Genomic DNA, 24038 nt, shown 5'->3' with positions numbered 1-24038 from the left:
ATACTGTAATTTTTTACTTTATCTACAGCTGTTTGTAGTACATTATTTGTTCCATTTCATATTTTATATATTTTAATCTAAAGTCTTGCTCCTTCCTCTCAGCTCTCTGAGAAAGACATGAGTATGCTGGAGGAGAGGATAAAGCGATCTGGGAAGAAGCAGGCTGTGGCAGTACCTGCTAAGCAAGTGGAAGAGAAACCTCAACGTGTGCAGAATGCCAATGCCAGTCTTCTGCGCAAACCACCTCCTGAGGACATGTCCTCCAAACTCAAGTATGTTAATCAGTAGTTGTAGAAGTTAAACGTATGCTTTCCTCTGAACATCTAGGGAAGTCTAGGGGCAGGGGTAGTAGATCTGAATTGAGAGGATTCTAAATATTTTGTGCCTTCTTTCACTGCTTCTCAACGGACAGAATTATGTATCGCAGTTACAGAATGTAAGTACAGCGCAAGTACTCAGCAACTTCTCCCTTCCCGTGTTTTCCTTGTAAAGGAGAGAATTCTTTACACTGTTGAATGCATTTTATTTTCCTGAATTTCAGCTGCTAGATCTTATTATAGATCTACTATAAATCTAAATTAACAGCAAACTAAGTGCATTAAATTTAGCCTTTCACTTAAAGTGGTTACGTTTATTTTTTAGAATCCCCATCTGCTCCAGGGGTTTGTTTAAAATCTTTGTGATAAGTTAGCATAAATGCTTATAGTTTTCTAAAGTTCTTTCTGCATTCTTGTTTTGGTTAAACTCATTTTGTGATCCAGAGTGCATGACTCCATCCTCCTACAAGCTCATGTAAGGCATTTATATAGAGTGTATGCTCTGCAGCCTCAAGCATTCCATGTAGCTCTACATTTCCTTTGTATGGTTTATAGGGAAGAACTACCTTTGTTCTTGTATGCATGTGTTGTGAAGATGTCACACCTAGATGTTTTTTTCTATTAGTTGTAATTGTACATCTCACCCTTCTCTCCAGCCAAGCGCGAAATATGGGGACGCACAATGAAACAACCCAGTCTGTTCCGAGGGAGTTCCAGCTGGATCTTGATGAGATTGAGAATGATAATGGTTCTATGAAGTGTGAAATGCCGGCACTTGTGCAGCACAAGCTTGATGAGATCTTTGATCCAGTCATGATTCCAGAACCCAAGTAAGTTCTGTAAAATGCTTTTTAAATTCAGTTGAAAGTTGATCACCAGGTGTATAAATATTTCTTTTAAAAGAAAGAAATATAGCTGGTCATTAGGGGTGTTGAAAATAATCGGCACAACGATGCATCACGATGCAGCCTTTAACAATGCTGCATTGATGCAGTGAAGAGCCGAATCGATTCACACAATGTCACGTGACCCCTCCTCCAGACCGACACCAGAGGCAAGGAAAGATAGAAAGTGGTGGATCCTTAGTTGCAGCCAATGCCATAATAATTATCCATTTGCTAAGTTTTCACAGCTAACATTACTTATTGGTCAGTCTTCAACATGCAAAGAGTTAATACCGCATCAGTTCCTGCTATGTTTGCAGTGTGTTGCATGTTGAAGACTGACCAATAGCAATGTCAGACGTGAAAACTCAGTGAATCGGTAGTTAAGTTTGCACCCCCTGCTGGGGGGCGCCGAGAGCAGGAGGTGCCGTAGTCTATCTGCCTGAGGCTTAAAACGTGAGTAAAAATTTTTTGTTTTCATGCGCCGCGGCTGCCTGTAGGGTGCGCACACACGAGGATTCAAGACACAGCTCAGTCAGCAGCTGTCCCTCCTGCAACTTCCTAGGCTACATGGGCTTTCCACGTGAGGACAGGGTTGTGTGTAAAAATGAATGACACAGCACACAGGGGCCAAGGGTTGCCAAGTTCAGGGATTTGACCGGACAGTCCTTCAGTAAAAAAAAATCTAACAGCTGTTTTCAGTAAAAAACCTGTCAGTTTTAATGCGTGCACAATTTTTTTAGCTCTGCAATTCTGCCTATCCGATTTCTTCCACCTTTTGTTCAGGACAGGAAGAGTGCATGGGGTTAATAGGGAACCAACTACTGTGTTACTCACTTTCAGAGACATTAAAGCTAACAGGTCTCTGTCCATGCGGCATAAGAGGAGCGTCTTCTTAAGTAGAGAGAGACAATAAATTAATGGGGGAAGGAGGATAAGGAAGCCAGCAGCGTGGAATGTCTGCTCATTTTCTTTCATGTAATTAGCAAGAGTCCATGAGCTAGTGACGTATGGGATATACATTCCTACCAGGAGGGGCAAAGTTTCCCAAACCTCAAAATGCCTATAAATACACCCCTCACCACACCCACAATTCAGTTTTACAAACTTTGCCTCCGATGGAGGTGGTGAAGTAAGTTTGTGCTAGATTCTACGTTGATATGCGCTCCGCAGCAAGTTGGAGCCCGGTTTTCCTCTCAGCGTGCAGTGAATGTCAGAGGGATGTGAGGAGAGTATTGCCTATTTGAATGCAGTGATCTCCTTCTACGGGGTCTATTTCATAGGTTCTCTGTTATCGGTCGTAGAGATTCATCTCTTACCTCCCTTTTCAGATCGACGATATACTCTCATATATACCATTACCTCTACTGATTCTCGTTTCAGTACTGGTTTGGCTTTCTACAAACATGTAGATGAGTGTCCTGGGGTAAGTAAATCTTATTTTCTGTGACACTCTAAGCTATGGTTGGGCACTTTGTTTATAAAGTTCTAAATATATGTATTCAAACATTTATTTGCCTTGACTCAGAATGTTCAACTTTCCTTATTTTTCAGACAGTCAGTTTCATATTTGGGATTATGCATTTGAATTATTCATTTTTTCTTACCTTCAAAAATTTGACTCTTTTTTCCCTGTGGGCTGTTAGGCTCGCGGGGGCTGAAAATGCTTCATTTTATTGCGTCATTCTTGGCGCTGACTTTTTTGGCGCAAAAATTCTTTTCCGTTTCCGGCGTCATACGTGTCGCCGGAAGTTGCGTAATTTTTTTACGTTATTTTGCGCCAAAAATGTCGGCGTTCCGGATGTGGCGTCATTTTTGGCGCCAAAAGCATTTAGGCGCCAAATAATGTGGGCGTCTTATTTGGCGCTAAAAAATATGGGCGTCGCTTTTGTCTCCACATTATTTAAGTCTCATTTTTCATTGCTTCTGGTTGCTAGAAGCTTGTTCTTTGGCATTTTTTCCCATTCCTGAAACTGTCATATAAGGAATTTGATCTATTTTGCTTTATATGTTGTTTTTTCTCTTACATATTGCAAGATGTCTCACGTTGCATCTGAGTCAGAAGATACTACAGGAAAATCGCTGTCTAGTGCTGGATCTACCAAAGCTAAGTGTATCTGCTGTAAACTTTTGGTAGCTATTCCTCCGGCTGTTGTTTGTATTAATTGTCATGACAAACTTGTTAATGCAGATAATATTTCCTTTAGTAATGTACCATTGTCTGTTGCAGTTCCTTCAACATCTAAGGTGCAGAATGTTCCTGATAACATAAGAGATTTTGTTTCTGAATCCATCAAGAAGGCTATGTCTGTTATTTCTCCTTCTAGTAAACGTAAAAAATCTTTTAAAACTTCTCTCCCTACAGATGAATTTTTAAATGAACATCATCATTCTGATTCTGATGACTCTTCTGGTTCAGAGGATTCTGTTTCAGAGATTGATGCTGATAAATCTTCATATTTATTTAAAATGGAATTTATTCGTTCTTTACTTAAAGAAGTATTAATTGCTTTAGAAATAGAGGATTCTGGTCCTCTTGATACTAATTCTAAACGTTTAGATAAGGTATATAAATCTCCTGTGGTTATTCCAGAAGTTTTTCCTGTTCCTAATGCTATTTCTGCAGTAATTTCCAAAGAATGGGATAAATTGGGTAATTCATTTACTCCTTCTAAACGTTTTAAGCAATTATATCCTGTACCGTCTGACAGGTTAGAATTTTGGGACAAAATCCCTAAAGTTGATGGGGCTATTTCTACCCTTGCTAAACGTACTACCATTCCTACGTCAGATGGTACTTCGTTTAAAGATCCTTTAGATAGGAAAATTTAATCCTTTCTAAGAAAAGCTTATCTGTGTTCAGGTAATCTTCTTAGACCTGCTATATCATTAGCTGATGTTGCTGCAGCTTCAACTTTTTGGTTGGAAACTTTAGCGCAACAAGTAGCAAATCATGATTCTCATGATATTATTATTCTTCTTCAGCATGCTAATAATTTTATTTGTGATGCCATTTTTGATATTATTAGAGTTGATGTCAGGTTTATGTCTCTAGCTATTTTAGCTAGAAGAGCTTTATGGCTTAAGACTTGGAATGCTGATATGGCTTCTAAATCAACTCTACTTTCCATTTCTTTCCAGGGTAACAAATTATTTGGTTCTCAGTTGGATTCTATTATCTCAACTGTTACTGGTGGGAAAGGAACTTTTTTACCACAGGATAAAAAATCTAAAGGTAAAAACAGGGCTAATAATCGTTTTCGTTCCTTTCGTTTCAACAAAGAACAAAAGCCTGATCCTTCGTCCTCAGGAGCAGTCTCAGTTTGGAAACCATCTCCAGTCTGGAATAAATCCAAGCCTGCTAGAAAGGCAAAGCCTGCTTCTAAGTCCACATGAAGGTGCGGCCCTCATTCCAGCTCAGCTGGTAGGGGGCAGGTTACGTTTTTTCAAAGAAATTTGGATCAATTCTGTTCACAATCTTTGGATTCAGAACATTGTTTCAGAAGGGTACAGAATTGGTTTCAAGATGAGACCTCCTGCAAAGAGATTTTTTCTTTCCCGTGTCCCAGTAAATCCAGTGAAAGCTCAAGCATTTCTGAATTGTGTTTCAGATCTAGAGTTGGCTGGAGTAATTATGCCAGTTCCAGTTCCGGAACAGGGGATGGGGTTTTATTCAAATCTCTTCATTGTACCAAAGAAGAATTCCTTCAGACCAGTTCTGGATCTAAAAATATTGAATCGTTATGTAAGGATACCAACGTTCAAGATGGTAACTGTAAGGACTATCTTGCCTTTTGTTCAGCAAGGGAATTATATGTCCACAATAGATTTACAGGATGCATATCTGCATATTCCGATTCATCCAGATCACTATCAGTTCCTGAGATTCTCTTTTCTGGACAAGCATTACCAGTTTGTGGCTCTACCGTTCGGCCTAGCTACAGCTCCAAGAATTTTTTCAAAGGTTCTCGGTGCCCTTCTGTCTGTAATCAGAGAACAGGGTATTGTGGTATTTCCTTATTTGGACGATATCTTGGTACTTGCTCAGTCTTTACATTTAGCAGAATCTCATACGAATCGACTTGTGTTGTTTCTTCAAGATCATGGTTGGAGGATCAATTTACCAAAAAGTTCTTTGATTCCTCAGACAAGGGTAACCTTTCTGGGTTTCCAGATAGATTCAGTGTCCATGACTCTGTCTTTAACAGACAAGAGACGTCTAAAATTGATTGCAGCTTGTCGAAACCTTCAGTCACAATCATTCCCTTCGGTAGCCTTATGCATGGAAATTCTAGGTCTTATGACTGCTGCATCGGACGCGATCCCCTTTGCTCGTTTTCACATGCGACCTCTTCAGCTCTGTATGCTGAATCAATGGTGCAAGGATTACACAAAGATATCTCAATTAATATCTTTAAAACCGATTGTTCGACACTCTCTAACGTGGTGGACAGATCACCATCGTTTAATTCAGGGGGCTTCTTTTGTGCTTCCGACCTGGACTGTAATTTCAACAGATGCAAGTCTCACAGGTTGGGGAGCTGTGTGGGGATCTCTGACGGCACAAGGAGTTTGGGAATCTCAGGAGGTGAGATTACCGATCAATATTTTGGAACTCCGTGCAATTTTCAGAGCTCTTCAGTTTTGGCCTCTTCTGAAGAGAGAATCGTTCATTTGTTTTCAGACAGACAATGTCACAACTGTGGCATACATCAATCATCAAGGAGGGACTCACAGTCCTCTGGCTATGAAAGAAGTATCTCGAATTTTGGTTTGGGCGGAATCCAGCTCCTGTCTAATCTCTGCGGTTCATATCCCAGGTATAGACAATTGGGAAGCGGATTATCTCAGTCGCCAAACGTTGCATCCGGGCGAATGGTCTCTTCACCCAGAGGTATTTCTTCAAATTGTTCAAATGTGGGAACTTCCAGAAATAGATCTGATGGCGTCTCATCTAAACAAGAGACTTCCCAGGTATCTGTCCAGATCCCGGGATCCTCAGGCGGAGGCAGTGGATGCATTATCACGTCCTTGGAAGTATCATCCTGCCTATATCTTTCCGCCTCTAGTTCTTCTTCCAAGAGTAATCTCCAAGATTCTGAAGGAATGCTCGTTTGTTCTGCTGGTAGCTCCGGCATGGCCTCACAGGTTTTGGTATGCGGATCTTGTCCGGATGGCCTCTTGCCAACCGTGGACTCTTCCGTTAAGACCAGACCTTCTGTCTCAAGGTCCTTTTTTCCATCAGGATCTCAAATCCTTAAATTTAAAGGTATGGAGATTGAACGCTTGATTCTTGGTCAAAGAGGTTTCTCTGACTCTGTGATTAATACTATGTTACAGGCTCGTAAATCTGTATCTAGAAAGATATATTATAGAGTCTGGAAGACTTATATTTCTTGGTGTCTTTCTCATCATTTTTCTTGGCATTCTTTTAGAATACCGAGAATATTACAGTTTCTTCAGGATGGTTTAGATAAGGGTTTGTCCGCAAGTTCCTTGAAAGGACAAATCTCTGCTCTTTCTGTTCTTTTTCACAGAAAGATTGCTATTCTTCCTGATATTCATTGTTTTGTACAAGCTTTGGTTCGTATAAAACCTGTCATTAAGTCAATTTCTCCTCCTTGGAGTTTGAATTTGGTTCTGGGGGCTCTTCAAGCTCCTCCATTTGAACCTATGCATTCATTGGACATTAAATTACTTTCTTGGAAAGTTTTGTTCCTTTTGGCCATCTCTTCTGCCAGAAGAGTTTCTGAATTATCTGCTCTTTCTTGTGAGTCTCCTTTTCTGATTTTTCATCAGGATAAGGCGGTGTTGCGAACTTCTTTTGAATTTTTACCTAAAGTTGTGAATTCCAACAACATTAGTAGAGAAATTGTGGTTCCTTCATTATGTCCTAATCCTAAGAATTCTAAGGAGAAATCGTTGCATTCTTTGGATGTTGTTAGAGCTTTGAAATATTATGTTGAAGCTACTAAATCTTTCCGAAAGACTTCTAGTCTATTTGTCATCTTTTCCGGTTCTAGAAAAGGCCAGAAAGCTTCTGCCATTTCTTTGGCATCTTGGTTGAAATCTTTAATTCATCTTGCCTATGTTGAGTCGGGTAAAACTCCGCCTCAAAGGATTACAGCTCATTCTACTAGGTCAGTTTCTACTTCCTGGGCGTTTAGGAATGAAGCTTCGGTTGATCAGATTTGCAAAGCAGCAACTTGGTCCTCTTTGCATACTTTTACTAAATTCTACAATTTTGATGTATTTTCTTCTTCTGAAGCAGTTTTTGGTAGAAAAGTACTTCAGGCAGCGGTTTCAGTTTGAATCTTCTGCTTATGTTTTTCATTAAACTTTATTTTGGGTGTGGATTATTTTCAGCAGGAATTGGCTGTCTTTATTTTATCCCTCCCTCTCTAGTGACTCTTGTGTGGAAAGATCCACATCTTGGGTAATCATTATCCCATACGTCACTAGCTCATGGACTCTTGCTAATTACATGAAAGAAAACATAATTTATGTAAGAACTTACCTGATAAATTCATTTCTTTCATATTAGCAAGAGTCCATGAGGCCCGCCCTTTTTTGTGGTGGTTATGATTTTTTTGTATAAAGCACAATTATTCCAATTCCTTATTTTATATGCTTTCGCACTTTTTTATCACCCCACTTCTTGGCTATTTGTTAAACTGAATTGTGGGTGTGGTGAGGGGTGTATTTATAGGCATTTTGAGGTTTGGGAAACTTTGCCCCTCCTGGTAGGAATGTATATCCCATACGTCACTAGCTCATGGACTCTTGCTAATATGAAAGAAATGAATTTATCAGGTAAGTTCTTACATAAATTATGTTTTTTTTAAAGCATCTGTGCTCCCTGACATATTAGCTACAATGGACCTACACCTTCCTGCCCTGCTTATTCTATAATGTAAGAGCCAGGCTGTGAACCTTACTACAGTTTGTGTATTCCTTGTCATTACTTTAGTCTAGGAAATCAAAGTATTTAACCCCTTGCTCACCATAGAAGGCTGTCATACCTTATGTAGTAGTAGAGGTGCAGCCCTCTCAGGCAGTCAAGTGCTTAAATTATTGATGTACAAGTTTAATAAATGTATGCAAACACCTTTAATTATTTAAACACTGCAATAAAACGTTAAATGGTCTATTCATCCTGAAAAGGAGGGTTAATTTTTTAATTGCATCTCTTTTTTGGGGGTTTTATAGTAAAATTAATATATTTATCAAAATTTTCTATTAAAATTTTGGGCTAGTTTTTCCCTAATATATATAGTGTGTGTGTATGTATATGTGCTCGTTAAGTAGTCATATAAGCAGCAAAGATTGAACGGCTCTCACTCGGTCTTAATGTAGAATATTTAATAATACATAACGTTTCGGGGTCTCCCCCTTTCTCAAATAGGGGGAGACCCCGAAACGTTATATATTATGAAATATTCTACATTAAGACCCAGTGAGTGCCGTTCAATCTTTGCTGCTTTTATATATATTAGTTTGTGTGTATGTGTGTGTATATGTGTATATGTATTATATGTATATATATGTATATATATATATATATATATATATATATATATATATATATATATATATATATATATATATATATATATATATATATATATATATAGGTGCACCAGCGCTAAAACTAAACTACTGTATTTGTAATAGTTGTATCTTATAGTAAAAAGATACTAGTGTTCTGAGAGTTAAGAATCACTATATGATATGAGCAAATACGATGTTGCTTATGTCCTGTATGGTATATACGTGCTGCCTATGTAGTGATACAGTGTACCCTTGTCACTGTGGTAAATGAATGTAGAAAGAGAAAATCAAAACAGAAAAAAAAAAAAATATATATATATATATTGCACTACAGCTATAATCTAATGAGTCTGAATGGCTGCAAAGTTCAAATATAGAATTGTTAAATGTTCCAATTCTTTTTTTAAATAACTTCTTGGATACGGTAAGTGTATTGTGCTTACCGGAAGGAACCTCAATCCTATGAGGTAAGTGACCAGCAGTAGAGTAGAGATGTTATCTTGGCTCCTTATGGGACGGGTAGCCTAATGTTTTCCTTTAGTTGATTTGCCTGGAAATGGAGATCCTGGACTCTCTTTATACGTAAAGATGATTGCTTGGCTCTCTCTGTGGTGGTATCTGGACGATTCTCCGTGAAAAAAACTTTTTTGGGCAATGGCAATCCTGGACTCTCTTGTCGTCTTTCTTTTCCTCTGGTGGTGAGATATCCTGTCCTCACATACTCATGAGTGGCCATGCAGATGCCATATTTTGTTTGGAAATGTATCTCTAAATACCATGAGTCGCTCTCTTTTCAGGACTGTAGGCTCCGGGCTGAGTTTTGTTGAGCTTTGAAGCAGAGTCCACTTTGAACCTCAGATTATTCCTTTATTTAGAGATACATTTCCAAACAAAATATGGCATCTGCATGGCCACTCATGAGTATGTGAGGACACAGGATATCTCACCACCAGAGGAAAAGAAAGACAACAAGAGAGTCCAGGATTGCCATTGCCCAAAAAAAGGTTTTTCACAGAGAATCGTCCAGATACCACCACAGAGAGAGCCAAGCAATAATCTTTACTTATAAAGAGAGTCCAGGATCTCCATTTCCAGGCAAATCAACTAAAGGAAAACATCAGGCTACTGGCCCCATAAGGAGCCAAGATAACATCTCTACTGCTGGTCACTTACCTCATAGGATTGAGGTATCTTCCAGTAAGCACAATACACTTACCGTATCCAAGAAGTTATTTAAAAGAAGAATTGGAACATTTAACAATTCTATATTTGAACTTTGCAGCCATTCAGACTCATTAGATTATAGCTGTAGTGCTATATGTATATGTATGTATGTATATATATATATATATATATATATATATATATATATATATATATATATATATATATATATATATATATATATATATATATATATATATATATATATATATATATATACACACACATATATATATATACATACACACATACATACACACTATATATATATAAATGTAGAAAGAGAAAATCAAAACATATATATATGTGCGCCTTTTTTCTGTTTTGATATTCTCTTTCTACATTTATATATATGTGTGTGTGTGTGTATATATATATATATATATAGTGTATGTGTGTGTGTGTGTGTGTATATATATATATATATATATATATATATATATATATATATATATATATATATATATATATATATATATATTTCTTTCATGTAATTAGCAAGAGTCCATGAGCTAGTGACGTATGGGATATACATTCCTACCAGGAGGGGCAAAGTTTCCCAAACCTCAAAATGCCTATAAATACACCCCTCACCACACCCACAAATCAGTTTTACAAACTTTGCCTCCCATGGAGGTGGTGAAGTAAGTTTGTGCTAGATTCTACGTTGATATGCGCTTCGCAGCAGGCTGGAGCCCGTTTTTCCTCTGTGTGCAGTGAATGTCAGAGGGATGTGAAGAGAGTATTGCCTATTTGAATTCAATGATCTCCTTCTACGGGGTCTATTTCATAGGTTCTCTGTTATCGGTCGTAGAGATTCATCTCTTACCTCCCTTTTCAGATCGACGATATACTCTTATATATACCATTACCTCTACTGATTCTCGTTTCAGTACTGGTTTGGCTTTCTACTACATGTAGATGAGTGTCCTGGGGTAAGTAAGTCTTATTTTCTGTGACACTCTAAGCTATGGTTGGGCACTTTTATATAAAGTTCTAAATATATGTGTTTAAACATTTATTTGCCTTGATTCAGGATGTTCAACGTTCCTTATTTCAGACAGTCAGTTTCATATTTGGGATAATGCATATGAATAAATCAATTTTTCTTACCTTAAAATTTGACTTTTTTCCTGTGGGCTGTTAGGCTCGCGGGGGCTGAAAATGCTTCTTTTTATTGCGTCATTCTTGGCCGGACTTTTTGGCGCAAAAATTTTCTTGTCATTTCCGGCGTCATACTTGTCGCCGGAAGTTGCGTCATTTTTTTGACCTTTTTGCAACAAAATGTCGGCGTCACCGGATGTGGCGTCATTTTTGGCGCTTAAAGCATTTAGCGCCAAATAATGTGGGCGTCTTTTTTGGCGCTAAAAAATATGGGCGTCATTATTGTCTCCACATTATTTAAGTCTCATTGTTTATTTGCTTCTGGTTGCTAGAAGCTTGTTCATTGGCATTTTTTCCCATTCCTGAAACTGTCCTTTAAGGAATTTGTTCAATTTTGCTTTATATGTTGTTTTTTCTATTGCATATTGCAAGATGTCTCAGATTGACCCTGAATCAGAATCTACTTCTGGAAAATCGCTGCCTGATGCTGGATCTACCAAAGTTAAGTGTATTTGTTGTAAACTTGTGGTAACTGTTCCGGCTGTTGTTTGTAATGAATGTCATGACAAACTTGTTAATGCAGATAATATTTCCTTTAGTAATGTTCCATTACCTGTTGCTGTTCCATCAACATCTAATATTCAGGGCGTTCCTGTTAACATAAGAGATTTTGTTTCTAAATCTATTAAGAAGGCTATGTCTGTTATTCCTCCTTCCAGTAAACGTAAAAGGTCTTTTAAAACTTCTCATGTTTCAGATGACTTTTTAAACGAACATCATCATTCTGATTCTGTTTCTGATACTGATTTTTCTGGTTCAGAAGATTCTATTTCAGAGATTGATACTGATAAATCTTCATATTTATTTAAAATGGAATTTATTCGTTCTTTACTTAAAGAAGTATTAATTGCATTAGAAATAGAGGAATCTGGTCCTCTTGATACTAAATCTAAACGTTTGAATACGTTTTTTAAACCGCCTGTAGTTATTCCGGAGGTTTTTCCCGTCCCTGATGCTATTTCTGAAGTAATTTCCAGGGAATAGAATAATCTGCTTAAAGGGACAGTCTAGGCCAAAATAAACTTTCATGATTCAGATAGAGCATGTAATTTTAAACAATTTTCCAATTTACTTTTATCACCAATTTTGCTTTGTTCTCTTGGTATTCTTAGTTGAAAGCTTAACCTAGGAGGTTCATATGCTAATTTCTTAGACCTTGAAGCCCACCTCTTTCAGATTGCATTTTAACAGTTTTTCACCACTAGAGGGTGTTAGTTCACGTATTTCATATAGATAACACTGTGCTTGTGCACGAGAAGTTATCTGGGAGCAGGCACTGATTGGCTAGACTGCAAGTCTATCAAAAGAACTGAAAAAAGGGGCAGTTTGCAGAGGCTTAGATACAAGATAATCACAGAGGTTAAAAGTATATTATTATAAATGTGTTGGTTATGCAAAACTGGGAAATGGGTAATAAAGGGATTATCTATATTTTAAAACAATAAAAATTCTGGTGTAGACTGTCCCTTTAAACCGTTTAGGAGTAAATGAATTACCCAATTATATCCTGTGCCATCTGACAGATTAGAGTTTTGGGACAAAATCCCTAAGGTTGATGGGGCTATCTCTACTCTTGCTAAACGTACTACTATTCCTACGGCAGATAGTACTTCCTTTAAGGATCCTTTAGATAGGAAAATTGAATCCTTTCTAAGTAAAGCTTACTTATGTTCAGGTAATCTTTTTAGACCTGCTATATCTTTGGCGGATGTTGCTGCAGCTTCAACTTTCTGTTTAGAAGCTTTAGCACAACAAGTAACAGATCATAATACTCATAGCATTGTTATTCTTCTTCAACATGCTAATAACTTTATTTGTGATGCCATCTTTGATATAATTAGGGTTGGTGTCAGGTATATGTCTTTAGCTATTTTAGCTAGAAGAGCTTTATGGCTTAAAACTTGGAATGCTGATATGTCTTCTAAGTCAACTTTGCTTTCCCTTTTTTTCCAGGGTAATAAATTGTTTGGTTCACAGTTGGATTCTATTATTTCAACCGTTACTGGGGGGAAAGGAACTTTTTTACCACAGGATAAAAAATCTAAAGGTAAATTTAGGTCCGCTAATCGTTTTCGTTCCTTTCGTCATAATAAGGAACGAAAGCCTGATCCTTCCCCTACAGGAACAGTATCAGTTTGGAAACCATCTCCAGTCTGGAATAAATCCAAGCCCTTTAGAAAGCCAAAGCCAGCTCCCAAGTCCACATGAAGGTGCGGCCCTCATTCCATCCCAGCTGGTAGGGGGCAGATTACATTTTTTCAAAGAAATTTGGATCAATTCGATTCACAATCTTTGGATTCAGAACATTGTTTCTCAAGGGTACAGAATAGGCTTCAAGATAAGGCCTCCTGCAAGAAGATTTTTTCTTTCCCGTGTCCCAATAAATCCAGTGAAGGCTCAAGCATTTCTGAAATGTGTTTCAGATCTAGAGTTGGCTGGAGTAATTGTGCCAGTTCCAGTTCTGGAACAGGGGCTGGGGTTTTACTCAAATCTCTTCATTGTACCAAAGAAGGAGAATTCCTTCAGACCAGTTCTGGATTTAAAAATATTGAATCGTTATGTAAGGATACCAACATTCAAAATGGTAACTATAAGGACTATTCTGCCTTTTGTTCAGCAAGGGCATTATATGTCCACAATAGATTTACAAGATGCATATCTGCATATTCAGATTCATCCAGATCACTATCAGTTTCTGAGATTCTCTTTCCTAGACAAGCATTACCAGTTTGTGGCTCTGCCGTTTGGCCTAGCAACAGCTCCAAGGATTTTTTCAAAGGTTCTCGGTGCCCTTCTATCTGTAATCAGAGAACAGGGTATTGTGGTATTTCCTTATTTGGACGATATCTTGGTACTTGCTCAGTCTTCACTTTTAGCAGAATCTCATACGAATCAACTTGTATCGTCTCTTCGAGAACATGGTTGGAGGATCAATTTACCAAAGAGTTAGTTGATTCCTCAGACAAGGGTAACCTTTTTAGGTTTCCAGATAGATTCAGTGTCCATGACTCTGTCGCTGACGGACAAAAGACGTCTGAAATTGGTTTCAGCTTGTCGAAACCTTCAGTCTCAATCATTCCCTTCGGTAGCCTTATGCATGGAAATTCTAGGTCTTATGACTGCTGCATCGGACGCGATCCCCTTTGCTCGTTTTCACATGCGACCTCTTCAGCTCTGTATGCTGAACCAGTGGTGCAGGGATTATACAAAGATATCGCAATTAATATCTTTAAAACCGATTGTACGACACACTCTGACGTGGTGGACAGACCACCATCGTTTAGTTCAGGGGGCTTCTTTTGTTCTTCCGACCTGGACTGTGATCTCAACAGATGCAAGTCTGACAGGTTGGGGAGCTGTATGGGGATCTCTGACAGCACAAGGGGTTTGGGAATATCAGGAGGCGAGATTACCAATCAACATTTTGGAACTCCGTGCGATTTTCAGAGCTCTTCAGTCGTGGCCTCTTCTAAAGAGAGAGTCATTCATTTGTTTTCAGACGGACAATGTCACAACCGTGGCATATGTCAATCATCAAGGAGGGACTCACAGTCCTCTGGCTATGAAAGAAGTATCTCGAATACTTGTTTGGGCAGAATCCAGCTCCTGTCTAATTTCTGCGGTTCATATCCCAGGTATAGACAATTGGGAAGCGGATTATCTCAGTCGCCAGACGTTACATCCGGGCGAGTGGTCTCTTCACCCAGAGATATTTCTTCAGATTGTTCAAATGTGGGGACTTCCAGAAATAGATCTTATGGCTTCTCATATAAACAAGAAGCTTCCCAGGTATCTGTCCAGATCCAGGGATCCTCAGGCGGAAGCAGTGGATGCATTGTCACTTCCTTGGAAGTATCATCCTGCCTATGTCTTTCCGCCTCTAGTTCTTCTTCCAAAAGTGATTTCCAAGATTCTAAAGGAGCGTTCGTCTGTTCTGCTGGTGGCTCCAGCATGGGCTCATAGGTTTTGGTATGCGGATCTTGTCCGGATGGCTACTTGCCAACGGTGGACTCTTCCGTTAAGACCAGACCTTCTATCACAAGGTCCTTTTTTCCATCAGGATCTCAAATCCTTAAATTTGAAGGTATGGAGATTGAACGCTTGATTCTCAGTCATAGAGGTTTCTCTGACTCCGTAATTAATACTATGTTACAGGCTCGTAAATCTGTATCTAGGAAGATATATTATCGAGTCTGGAAGACTTACATTTCTCTTGTTAAGTGTGTTCAGTCCACGGGTCATCCATTACTTATGGGATATATTCTCCTTCCCAACAGGAAGTTGCAAGAGGATCACCCAAGCAGAGCTGCTATATAGCTGCTCCCCTCACATGTCATATCCAGTCATTCTCTTGCAACCCTCAACAAAGGAGGTCGCGAGAGGAACTGGAGTTTTTACTTAACTATTAACTATTCTTCAATCAAAAGTTTATTTTAAATGGCACCGGAGTGTGCTGTTTTTCTATCTCAGGCAGTATTTGGAAGAAGAAACTGCCTGCGTTTTTTATCTATGATCTTAGCAGGCGTAACTAAGATCCACTGGCTGTTCTCGACATTCTGAGGAGTGGGGTAACTTCAGGCTGGGAATAGCATGCGGGGTCCTCCGCAAATGAGGTATGTGCAGTACTTTATTTTCTGGGAATGGAATTGACTAAGAAAATACTGCTATTACCGTATGATGTAAGTACAGCCTTAAATGCAGTAGTAGCAACTGGTATCAGGCTGATAAATGTATGCGCAGTCGAGTTATATTCTAGGGACTAGAATTTGACTGAGAAAATACTGTTAACACTGAAATAATACTTAAGCCTTCTCTGCAGTGGTAGCGACTGGTAGCAGGCTTAGTTATAGCTTTGCATGACATTGAAAAATGTTGTTTTTTAATAAAACGTTTACTGGCATGTTATTCGTTTTTTTGTGAGGTACTTTGGTGATCGCTTTGGGCTTGATTTTTTCCACATGGCTAACATATTTTTCTGCATGGAAACCGTTATATCAGGGCTCCCACTGTTGTGATTGGAGTGGGAGGGCCCTTGTTTTAGCGCCTTGTTGCGCAGTTAAAATTATTGCACAGTCTTTCTGCTTCTTCCTCCTTGATCCAGGACGTCTCTAGAGAGCTCAGGGGTCTGCAAATTTCATTTGTGAGGGAGGTAATCAGGCACAGCAGATCTGTGACAGTGTGTTGACTGTGATTAAAAGCGTTAAATCTTAATTGATATCTGTTTTATCCGTTTTGGGTATCGAGGGGTTAATCATCCTTTTGCTAATGGGTGCAATCCTCTGTTAATAGTACACTTCTTGTTAAGAATTGTTTAATTATATCTGTATTTTTGAAGCGCTGCAGCGTTTTTTATATTGCTTGTAAAACTTATTGAAAGTGATTTCCAAGCTTGTTAGTTTCATTGCTAAGTTTTTTAAACATGTCTGATTCAGAGGAAACTGTTTGTTCATCATGTTCAAAAGCCAATGTGGAGCCCAATAGAACGATGTGTACCAATTGTATTGATATTGCTTTGAATAAAAGTCAATCTGTACCGATAAAGAAGCTATCACCAGACAACGAGGGGGAAGTTATGCCGCCTAACTCTCCTCACGTGTCAGTACCTGCGTCTCCCGCTCGGGAGATGCGTAGGATTGAGACAGCTAGTACATCTAGGCCCTTACAAATCACTTTACATGATATGGCTAATGTTATGAAAGAAGTATTATATAATATGCCCGAATTAAGGGGCAAACGCGATAGCTCTGGGTTAAGGACAGAGCGCGCTGATGACACGAGAGCCATGTCTGATACTGCGTCACAACTTGCAGAACATGAGGACGGTGAGCTTCATTCTGTCGGTGACGGTTCTGATTCGGGGAGACCGGATACAGAAATTTCAAATTTTAAATTTAAGCTTGAGAACCTCCGTGTGTTACTAGGGGAGGTATTAGCGGCTCTGAATGATTGCGACACGGTGGCAATTCCAGAGAAATTGTGTAGGTTGGATAGATACTATGCGTTACCGGTGTGTACTGACGTTTTTCCTATACCAAAAAGACTTACAGAAATTATCAGTAAGGAGTGGGATAGACCCGGTGTGCCTTTTTCCCCTCCCCCGATATTTAGAAAAATGTTCCCTATAGACGCCACCACACGAGACTTATGGCAGACGGTCCCTAAGGTGGAGGGAGCAGTTTCTACGTTAGCCAAGCGTACCACTATCCCGGTGGAGGATAGCTGTGCTTTCTCAGATCCAATGGATAAAAAATTAGAGGGTTATCTTAAGAAAATGTTTGTTCAACAGGGTTTTATATTGCAGCCTCTTGCATGCATTGCGCCTGTCACGGCTGCAGCGGCTTTCTGGTTTGAGTCTCTGGAAGAGGCGATTCGCACAGAGCCGTTGGATGAGGCCTTGAGCAAAGTTAGAACCCTTAACCCCTTAATGACAACTGACGTACCAGGTACGTCATGCATTAACAAGCAGTTAATGATAATAGACGTACCTGGTACGTCAGTTGTCTTAACAGAGTGCTGGAAGCGATTGCGATCGCTTCCAGCAGCTCTGAGGGTATTGCAGTGATGCCTCGATATGGAGGCATCCTGCAATACCCCTTTACAAGCCTCCGATGCAGAGAGAGCCACTCTTTGGCCCTCTCTGAACTGGAGCATCGTTGGTGGGTGGGAGCGAAACAGGGAGGCAGGTGGGCGGCCTGCAATGGGCCCGTGATCGGGGGTGCGCACTGACGGGCGTACGTGCACAGGGGGCGGCGGGCGGGCGGGTGCGTGCACGGGGCGGGAGCGGGTGGGAACCGCTACCCTACAGAAAAGTAAAATAATACATTGGGAGAAAAGGGGGGGGAAATTGTATTTATAAAGTAATCGAAGGGTTCTGGGAGGGGGTGTGGGGTGTGGGGGGGGTAGCTACACTACAGAAAGTAGCTTAAAATTAAAGAATCTTTTTTTTTTTACTTAACTGGGTACTTTTAGACAGCTGCCAGTACCCAAGATGGCGTCCATTAGGCTAGAGGGGGAGGGTTAGAGAACTGTTTGATGGGGGATCCATGATATTGGGGGCTAAGGGGGGATTCTACACAGCAGCATATGTAAATATGCTATAAAAAAAACAAAAAAAACAAATATACCTTTTATATTAGTACTGGCAGACTTTCTGCCAGTACTTAAGATGGTGGGAACAATTGTGGGGTGGGGGAGGGAAGAGAGCTGTTTGGGAGGGATCAGGGGGTCTGATGTTTCAGCTGGGAGGCTGATCTCTACACTAAAGCTAAAATTAACCCTGCAAACTCCCTACAAGCTACCTAATTAACCCCTTCACTGCTAATAATAATACATGTGTGATGCACAGCGGCATTTAGCGGCCTTCTAATTATCAAAAGCAACACCAAAGCCACATATGTCTGCTATTTATGAACAAAGGGGATCCCAGAGAAGCATTTACAACCATTTGTGCCATAATTGCACAAGCTGTTTGTAAATAATTTCAGTGAGAAACCTAAAGTTTGTGAAAAAGGAAACAATTTATTTTTATTTGATCGCATTTGGCGGTGAAATGGTGGCATGAAATATACCAAAATGGGCCTAGATCCATACTTTGGGATGTCTTCTTAAAAAAAAAAATGTCAAGGGATATTCAGGGATTCCTGAAAGATATCAGTGTCCCAATGTAACTAGCGCTAATTTTGATAAAAAGTGGTTTGGAAATAGCAAAGTGCTACTTGTATTTATGGCCCTATAACTTGCACAAAAAGCAAGAACATGTAAACATTGGGTATTTCTAAACTCAGGACAAAATTTAGAAACTATTTAGCATGGGGGTGTTTTGGTGGTTGCAGATGTGTAACAGATTTTGGGGCTAAAAGTTAGAAAAAGTGTTTTTTTTTTCCATTTTTTCCTCATATTTTATAATTTTTTATAGTAAATTATAAGATATGATGAAAATGATATCTTTTGAAAGTCCATTTAATGGCGAGAAAAACGGTATATAATATGTGTGGGTACAGTAAATGAGTAAGAGGAAAATTACAGCTAAACACAAACACCGCAAAAATGTAAACATAACCTTTGTCACAAACGGACAGAAAATGGAAAAGTACTGTTGTCATTAAGGGGTTAAGCAAGCTAATGCGTTTGTTTCAGATGCCGTAGTACATCTAACCAAACTTACGGCTAAAAATTCCGGATTCGCCATACAGGCGCGCAGAGCGCTCTGGCTTAAATCCTGGTCAGCGGATGTAACTTCCAAGTCTAAACTACTTAACATTCCTTTCAAAGGGCAGACCTTATTCGGGCCCGGCTTGAAGGAAATTATTTCTGACATTACGGGAGGTAAGGGCCACGCCCTTCCTCAGGACAGGGCCAAACCAAAGGCCAAACAGTCTAATTTTCGTTCCTTTCGTAATTTCAAGGCAGGAGCAGCATCGACTTCCTCCGCTCCAAAACTGGAAGGATCTACTGCTCGTTACAGACAAGGTTGGAAAGGCAACCAGTCATGGAACAAGGGCAAGCAGGCCAGAAAGCCTACTCCCGCCCCTAAGACAGCATGAAGTCAGGGCCCCCTATCCAGAGACGGATTTAGTGGGGGGCAGACTTTCTCTCTTTGCCCAGGCTTGGGCAAGAGATGTGCAGGATCCCTGGACGTTAAAGATTATATCTCAGGGATACCTTCTGGATTTCAAATCCTCTCCTCCACAAGGGAGGTTCCATCTTTCAAGGTTATCGACAAACCTAGTAAAGAGAGAGGCATTTCTACAATGTGTACAAGACCTCTTAATCATGGGGGTGATCCACTCAGTTCCGCGATCGGAACAGGGACAAGGATTTTATTCAAATCTATTTGTGGTTCCCAAAAAAGAGGGAACCTTCAGACCAATCTTGGACTTAAAGATCTTAAACAAATTCCTAAGGGTACCATCGTTCAAGATGGAAACCATTCGAACCATCCTACCCATGATCCAAGAGGGTCAATATATGACCACGATGGACTTAAAGGATGCTTACCTTCATATACCGATTCACAAAGATCATTATCAGTACCTGAGGTTTGCCTTTCTAGACAGGCATTACCAGTTTGTGGCTCTTCCCTTCGGGTTAGCCATGGCCCCGAGAATTTTTACGAAGGTTCTGGGCTCACTTCTGGCGGTACTAAGACCACGAGGCATAACGGTGGCTCCGTACCTAGACGACATTCTGATACAAGCGTCAAGTTTTCAGAATGCAAAGTCTCATACAGAGACAGTTCTAGCATTTCTGAGGTCGCATGGGTGGAAAGTGAACGTGGAAAAGAGTTCTCTGTTACCACTCACAAGGGTTCCTTTTCTAGGGACTCTTATAGATTCTGTAGAGATGAAGATTTACCTGACGGAGTCCAGGTTATCAAAGATTCTCAATGCTTGCCGTGTCCTTCATTCCATTCCAAGCCCATCGGTAGCTCAGTGCATGGAGGTAATCAGCTTAATGGTAGCGGCAATGGACATAGTGCCATTTGCGCGCCTGCATCTCAGACCGCTGCAACTATGCATGCTCAGTCAATGGAACGGGGATTACTCAGATCTGTCCCCTTTGCTAAATCTGGACCAGGAGACCAGAGATTCGCTTCTCTGGTGGTTGTCACCGGTTCATCTGTCCAAAGGAATGACCTTTCGCAGGCCAGATTGGACGATTGTAACAACGGATGCCAGCCTTCTAGGCTGGGGAGCAGTCTGGAATTCCCTGAAGGCTCAGGGATCGTGGACTCAGGAGGAGAAACTCCTCCCAATAAACATTCTAGAATTAAGAGCAATATTCAATGCTCTTCTGGCTTGGCCTCAGTTAGCAAAGCTGAGGTTCATCGGATTTCAGTCGGACAATATCACGACTGTGGCTTACATCAATCATCAAGGGGGAACCTGGAGTTCCCTAGCGATGTTGGAAGTCTCGAAGATAATTCGCTGGGCAGAGTCTCTCTTGCCACCTGTCAGCGATTCACATCCCAGGCGTAGAGAACTGGGAGGCGGATTTCCTAAGTCGCCAGACTTTTCATCCGGGAGAGTGGGAACTTCACCCGGAGGTATTTGCTCAACTGATTCGTCGTTGGGGCAAACCGGATCTGGATCTCATGGCATCTCGCCAGAACGCGAAGCTTCCTTGTTACGGATCCAGGTCCAGGGACCCGGGAGCGGTGCTGGTAGATGCATTAGCAGCCCCTTGGGTTTTCAACATAGCTTATTTGTTTCCACCATTTCCGTTGCTACCTCGGCTGATTGCCAGGATCAAACAGGAGAGGGCATCGGTAATTCTGATAGCGCCTGCGTGGCCACGCAGGACCTGGTATGCAGACCTAGTGGACATGTCATCCTGTCCACCATGGTCTCTTCCTCTGAGGCAGGACCTTCTAATTCAGGGTCCTTTCAACCATCCAAACCTAATTTCTCTGAGGCTGACTGCCTGGAAATTGAACGCTTGATTCTATCAAAGCGTGGGTTTTCGGATTCGGTTATTGATACATTAATACAGGCTCGGAAACCTGTGACAAGAAAAATTTACCATAAGATATGGCGTAAATATTTATATTGGTGCGAATCCAAGAGTTATTCATGGAGTAAGGTTAGGATTCCTAGGATATTAGCTTTTCTACAAGAGGGTTTAGAAAAGGGTTTATCCGCTAGTTCGCTAAAGGGACAGATTTCAGCTCCGTCTATTCTTTTACACAAACGTCTGGCGGAGCATCCAGACGTCCAGGCCTTTTGTCAGGCTTTGGCTAGAATTAAGCCTGTGTTTAAAGCTGTTGCTCCTCCGTGGAGCTTAAACTTGGTTCTTAAAGTTCTTCAGGGTGTTCCGTTTGAACCCCTTCATTCCATTGATATTAAGCTTTTATCTTGGAAAGTTTTGTTTTTGATGGCTATTTCCTCGGCTCGAAGAGTATCTGAGTTATCTGCCTTACATTGTGATTCTCCTTATCTGATCTTTCATTCAGATAAGGTAGTTCTGCGTACTAAACCTGGGTTTTTACCTAAGGTTGTTTCTAACAGGAATATCAATCAAGAGATTGTTGTTCCATCATTATGTCCTAATCCTTCTTCAAAGAAGGAACGTCTTTTGCATAATCTAGACGTGGTCCGTGCTCTGAAGTTCTACTTACAGGCAACTAAAGATTTTAGACAAACTTCTTCTCTGTTTGTCGTTTACTCTGGACAGAGGAGAGGTCAAAAGGCTTCGGCTACCTCTCTCTCTTTTTGGCTTCGTAGCATAATACGTTTAGCCTATGAGACTGCTGGACAGCAGCCTCCTGAAAGAATTACAGCTCATTCCACTAGAGCTGTGGCTTCCACCTGGGCCTTTAAGAATGAGGCCTCTGTTGAACAGATTTGCAAGGCTGCAACTTGGTCTTCACTTCATACTTTTTCCAAATTTGACACTTTCGCTTCTTCGGAGGCTGGTTTTGGGAGAAAGGTTCTACAGGCAGTGGTTCCTTCTGTTTAATGTTCCTGTCTTGTCCCTCCCATCATCCGTGTACTTAGCTTTGGTATTGGTATCCCATAAGTAATGGATGACCCGTGGACTGAACACACTTAACAAGAGAAAACATAATTTATGCTTACCTGATAAATTTATTTCTCTTGTAGTGTGTTCAGTCCACGGCCCGCCCTGTCTTTTTTTAAGGCAGGTTCTAAATTTTAAAATTATAACTCCAGTCACCACTGCACCTTATAGTTTCTCCTTTCTCGTCTTGTTTCGGTCGAATGACTGGATATGGCATGTGAGGGGTGGAGCTATATAGCAGCTCTGCTTGGGTTATCCTCTTGCAACTTCCTGTTGGGAAGGAGAATATATCCCATAAGTAATGGATGACCCGTGGACTGAACACACTACAAGAGAAATAAATTTATCAGGTAAGCATAAATTATGTTTTCTTGGTGTTTTTCTCATCATTTTTCCTGGCATTCTTTTAGAATTCCTAGAATTTTACAGTTTCTTCAGGATGGTTTGGATAAAGGTTTGTCTGCAAGTTCCTTGAAAGGACAAATCTCTGCTCTTTCTGTTCTTTTTCACAGAAAGATTGCTAATCTTCCTGATATTCATTGTTTTGTACAGGCTTTGGTTCATATAAAACCTGTCATTAAGTCAATCTCTCCTCCTTGGAGTTTGAATTTGGTTCTGGGGGCTCTTCAAGCTCCTCCGTTTGAACATATGCATTCGCTGGATATTAAATTACTTTCTTGGAAAGTTTTGTTTCTATTGGCCATCTCTTCTGCTAGAAGAGTTTCTGAATTATCTGCTCTTTCTTGTGAGTCTCCTTTTCTGATTTTTCATCAGGATAAGGCGGTTTTGCGAACTTCATTTAAATTTTTACCTAAGGTTGTGAATTCTAACAACATTAGTAGAGAAATTGTAGTTCCTTCATTGTGTCCTAATCCTAAGAACTCTAAGGAAAGATCGTTGCATTCTTTGGATGTAGTTAGAGCTTTGAAATATTATGTTGAAGCTACTAAGTCTTTCCGAAAGACTTCTAGTCTATTTGTCATCTTTTCCGGTTCTAGAAAAGGTCAGAAAGCTTCTGCCATTTCTTTGGCATCTTGGTTGAAATCCTTAATTCACCATGCTTATATCGAGTCGGGTAAAACTCCGCCTCAAAGGATTGCAGCTCATTCTACTAGGTCAGTTTCTACTTCCTGGGCGTTTAGGAATGAGGCTTCGGTTGATCAGATTTGCAAAGCAGCAACTTGGTCCTCTTTGCATACTTTTACTAAATTCTACCATTTTGATGTGTTTTCTTCTTCTGAAGCAGTTTTTGGTAGAAAAGTACTTCAGGCAGCGGTTTCAGTTTGAATCTTCTGCTTATGTTTTCATTAAACTTTATTTTGGGTGTGGATTATTTTCAGCAGGAATTGGCTGTCTTTATTTTATCCCTCCCTCTCTAGTG

General features: G+C 40.2%; 1 protein-coding gene across 1 annotated transcript in view; it reads left to right on the top strand.

Annotated features, from left to right (window-relative positions):
* Nucleotides 1-24038, top strand: part of LOC128636274 (cytoskeleton-associated protein 5-A) — an 825907-nt gene that overhangs the window by 656293 nt on the left and 145576 nt on the right. The window contains exons 23-24 of the mRNA XM_053689308.1: nt 103-272; nt 974-1147. Of these exons, the coding sequence (XP_053545283.1) occupies nt 103-272; nt 974-1147 (344 nt within the window). The remainder of the gene's footprint in view (nt 1-102; nt 273-973; nt 1148-24038) is intronic.

Source organism: Bombina bombina, chromosome 7 (assembly GCF_027579735.1).
Source record: "Bombina bombina isolate aBomBom1 chromosome 7, aBomBom1.pri, whole genome shotgun sequence".
Classification (NCBI taxonomy): domain Eukaryota; kingdom Metazoa; phylum Chordata; class Amphibia; order Anura; family Bombinatoridae; genus Bombina; species Bombina bombina.
The sequence above is the reverse complement of the archived record's forward strand: the minus strand, read 5'-3'. Positions and strand labels throughout refer to the sequence as shown.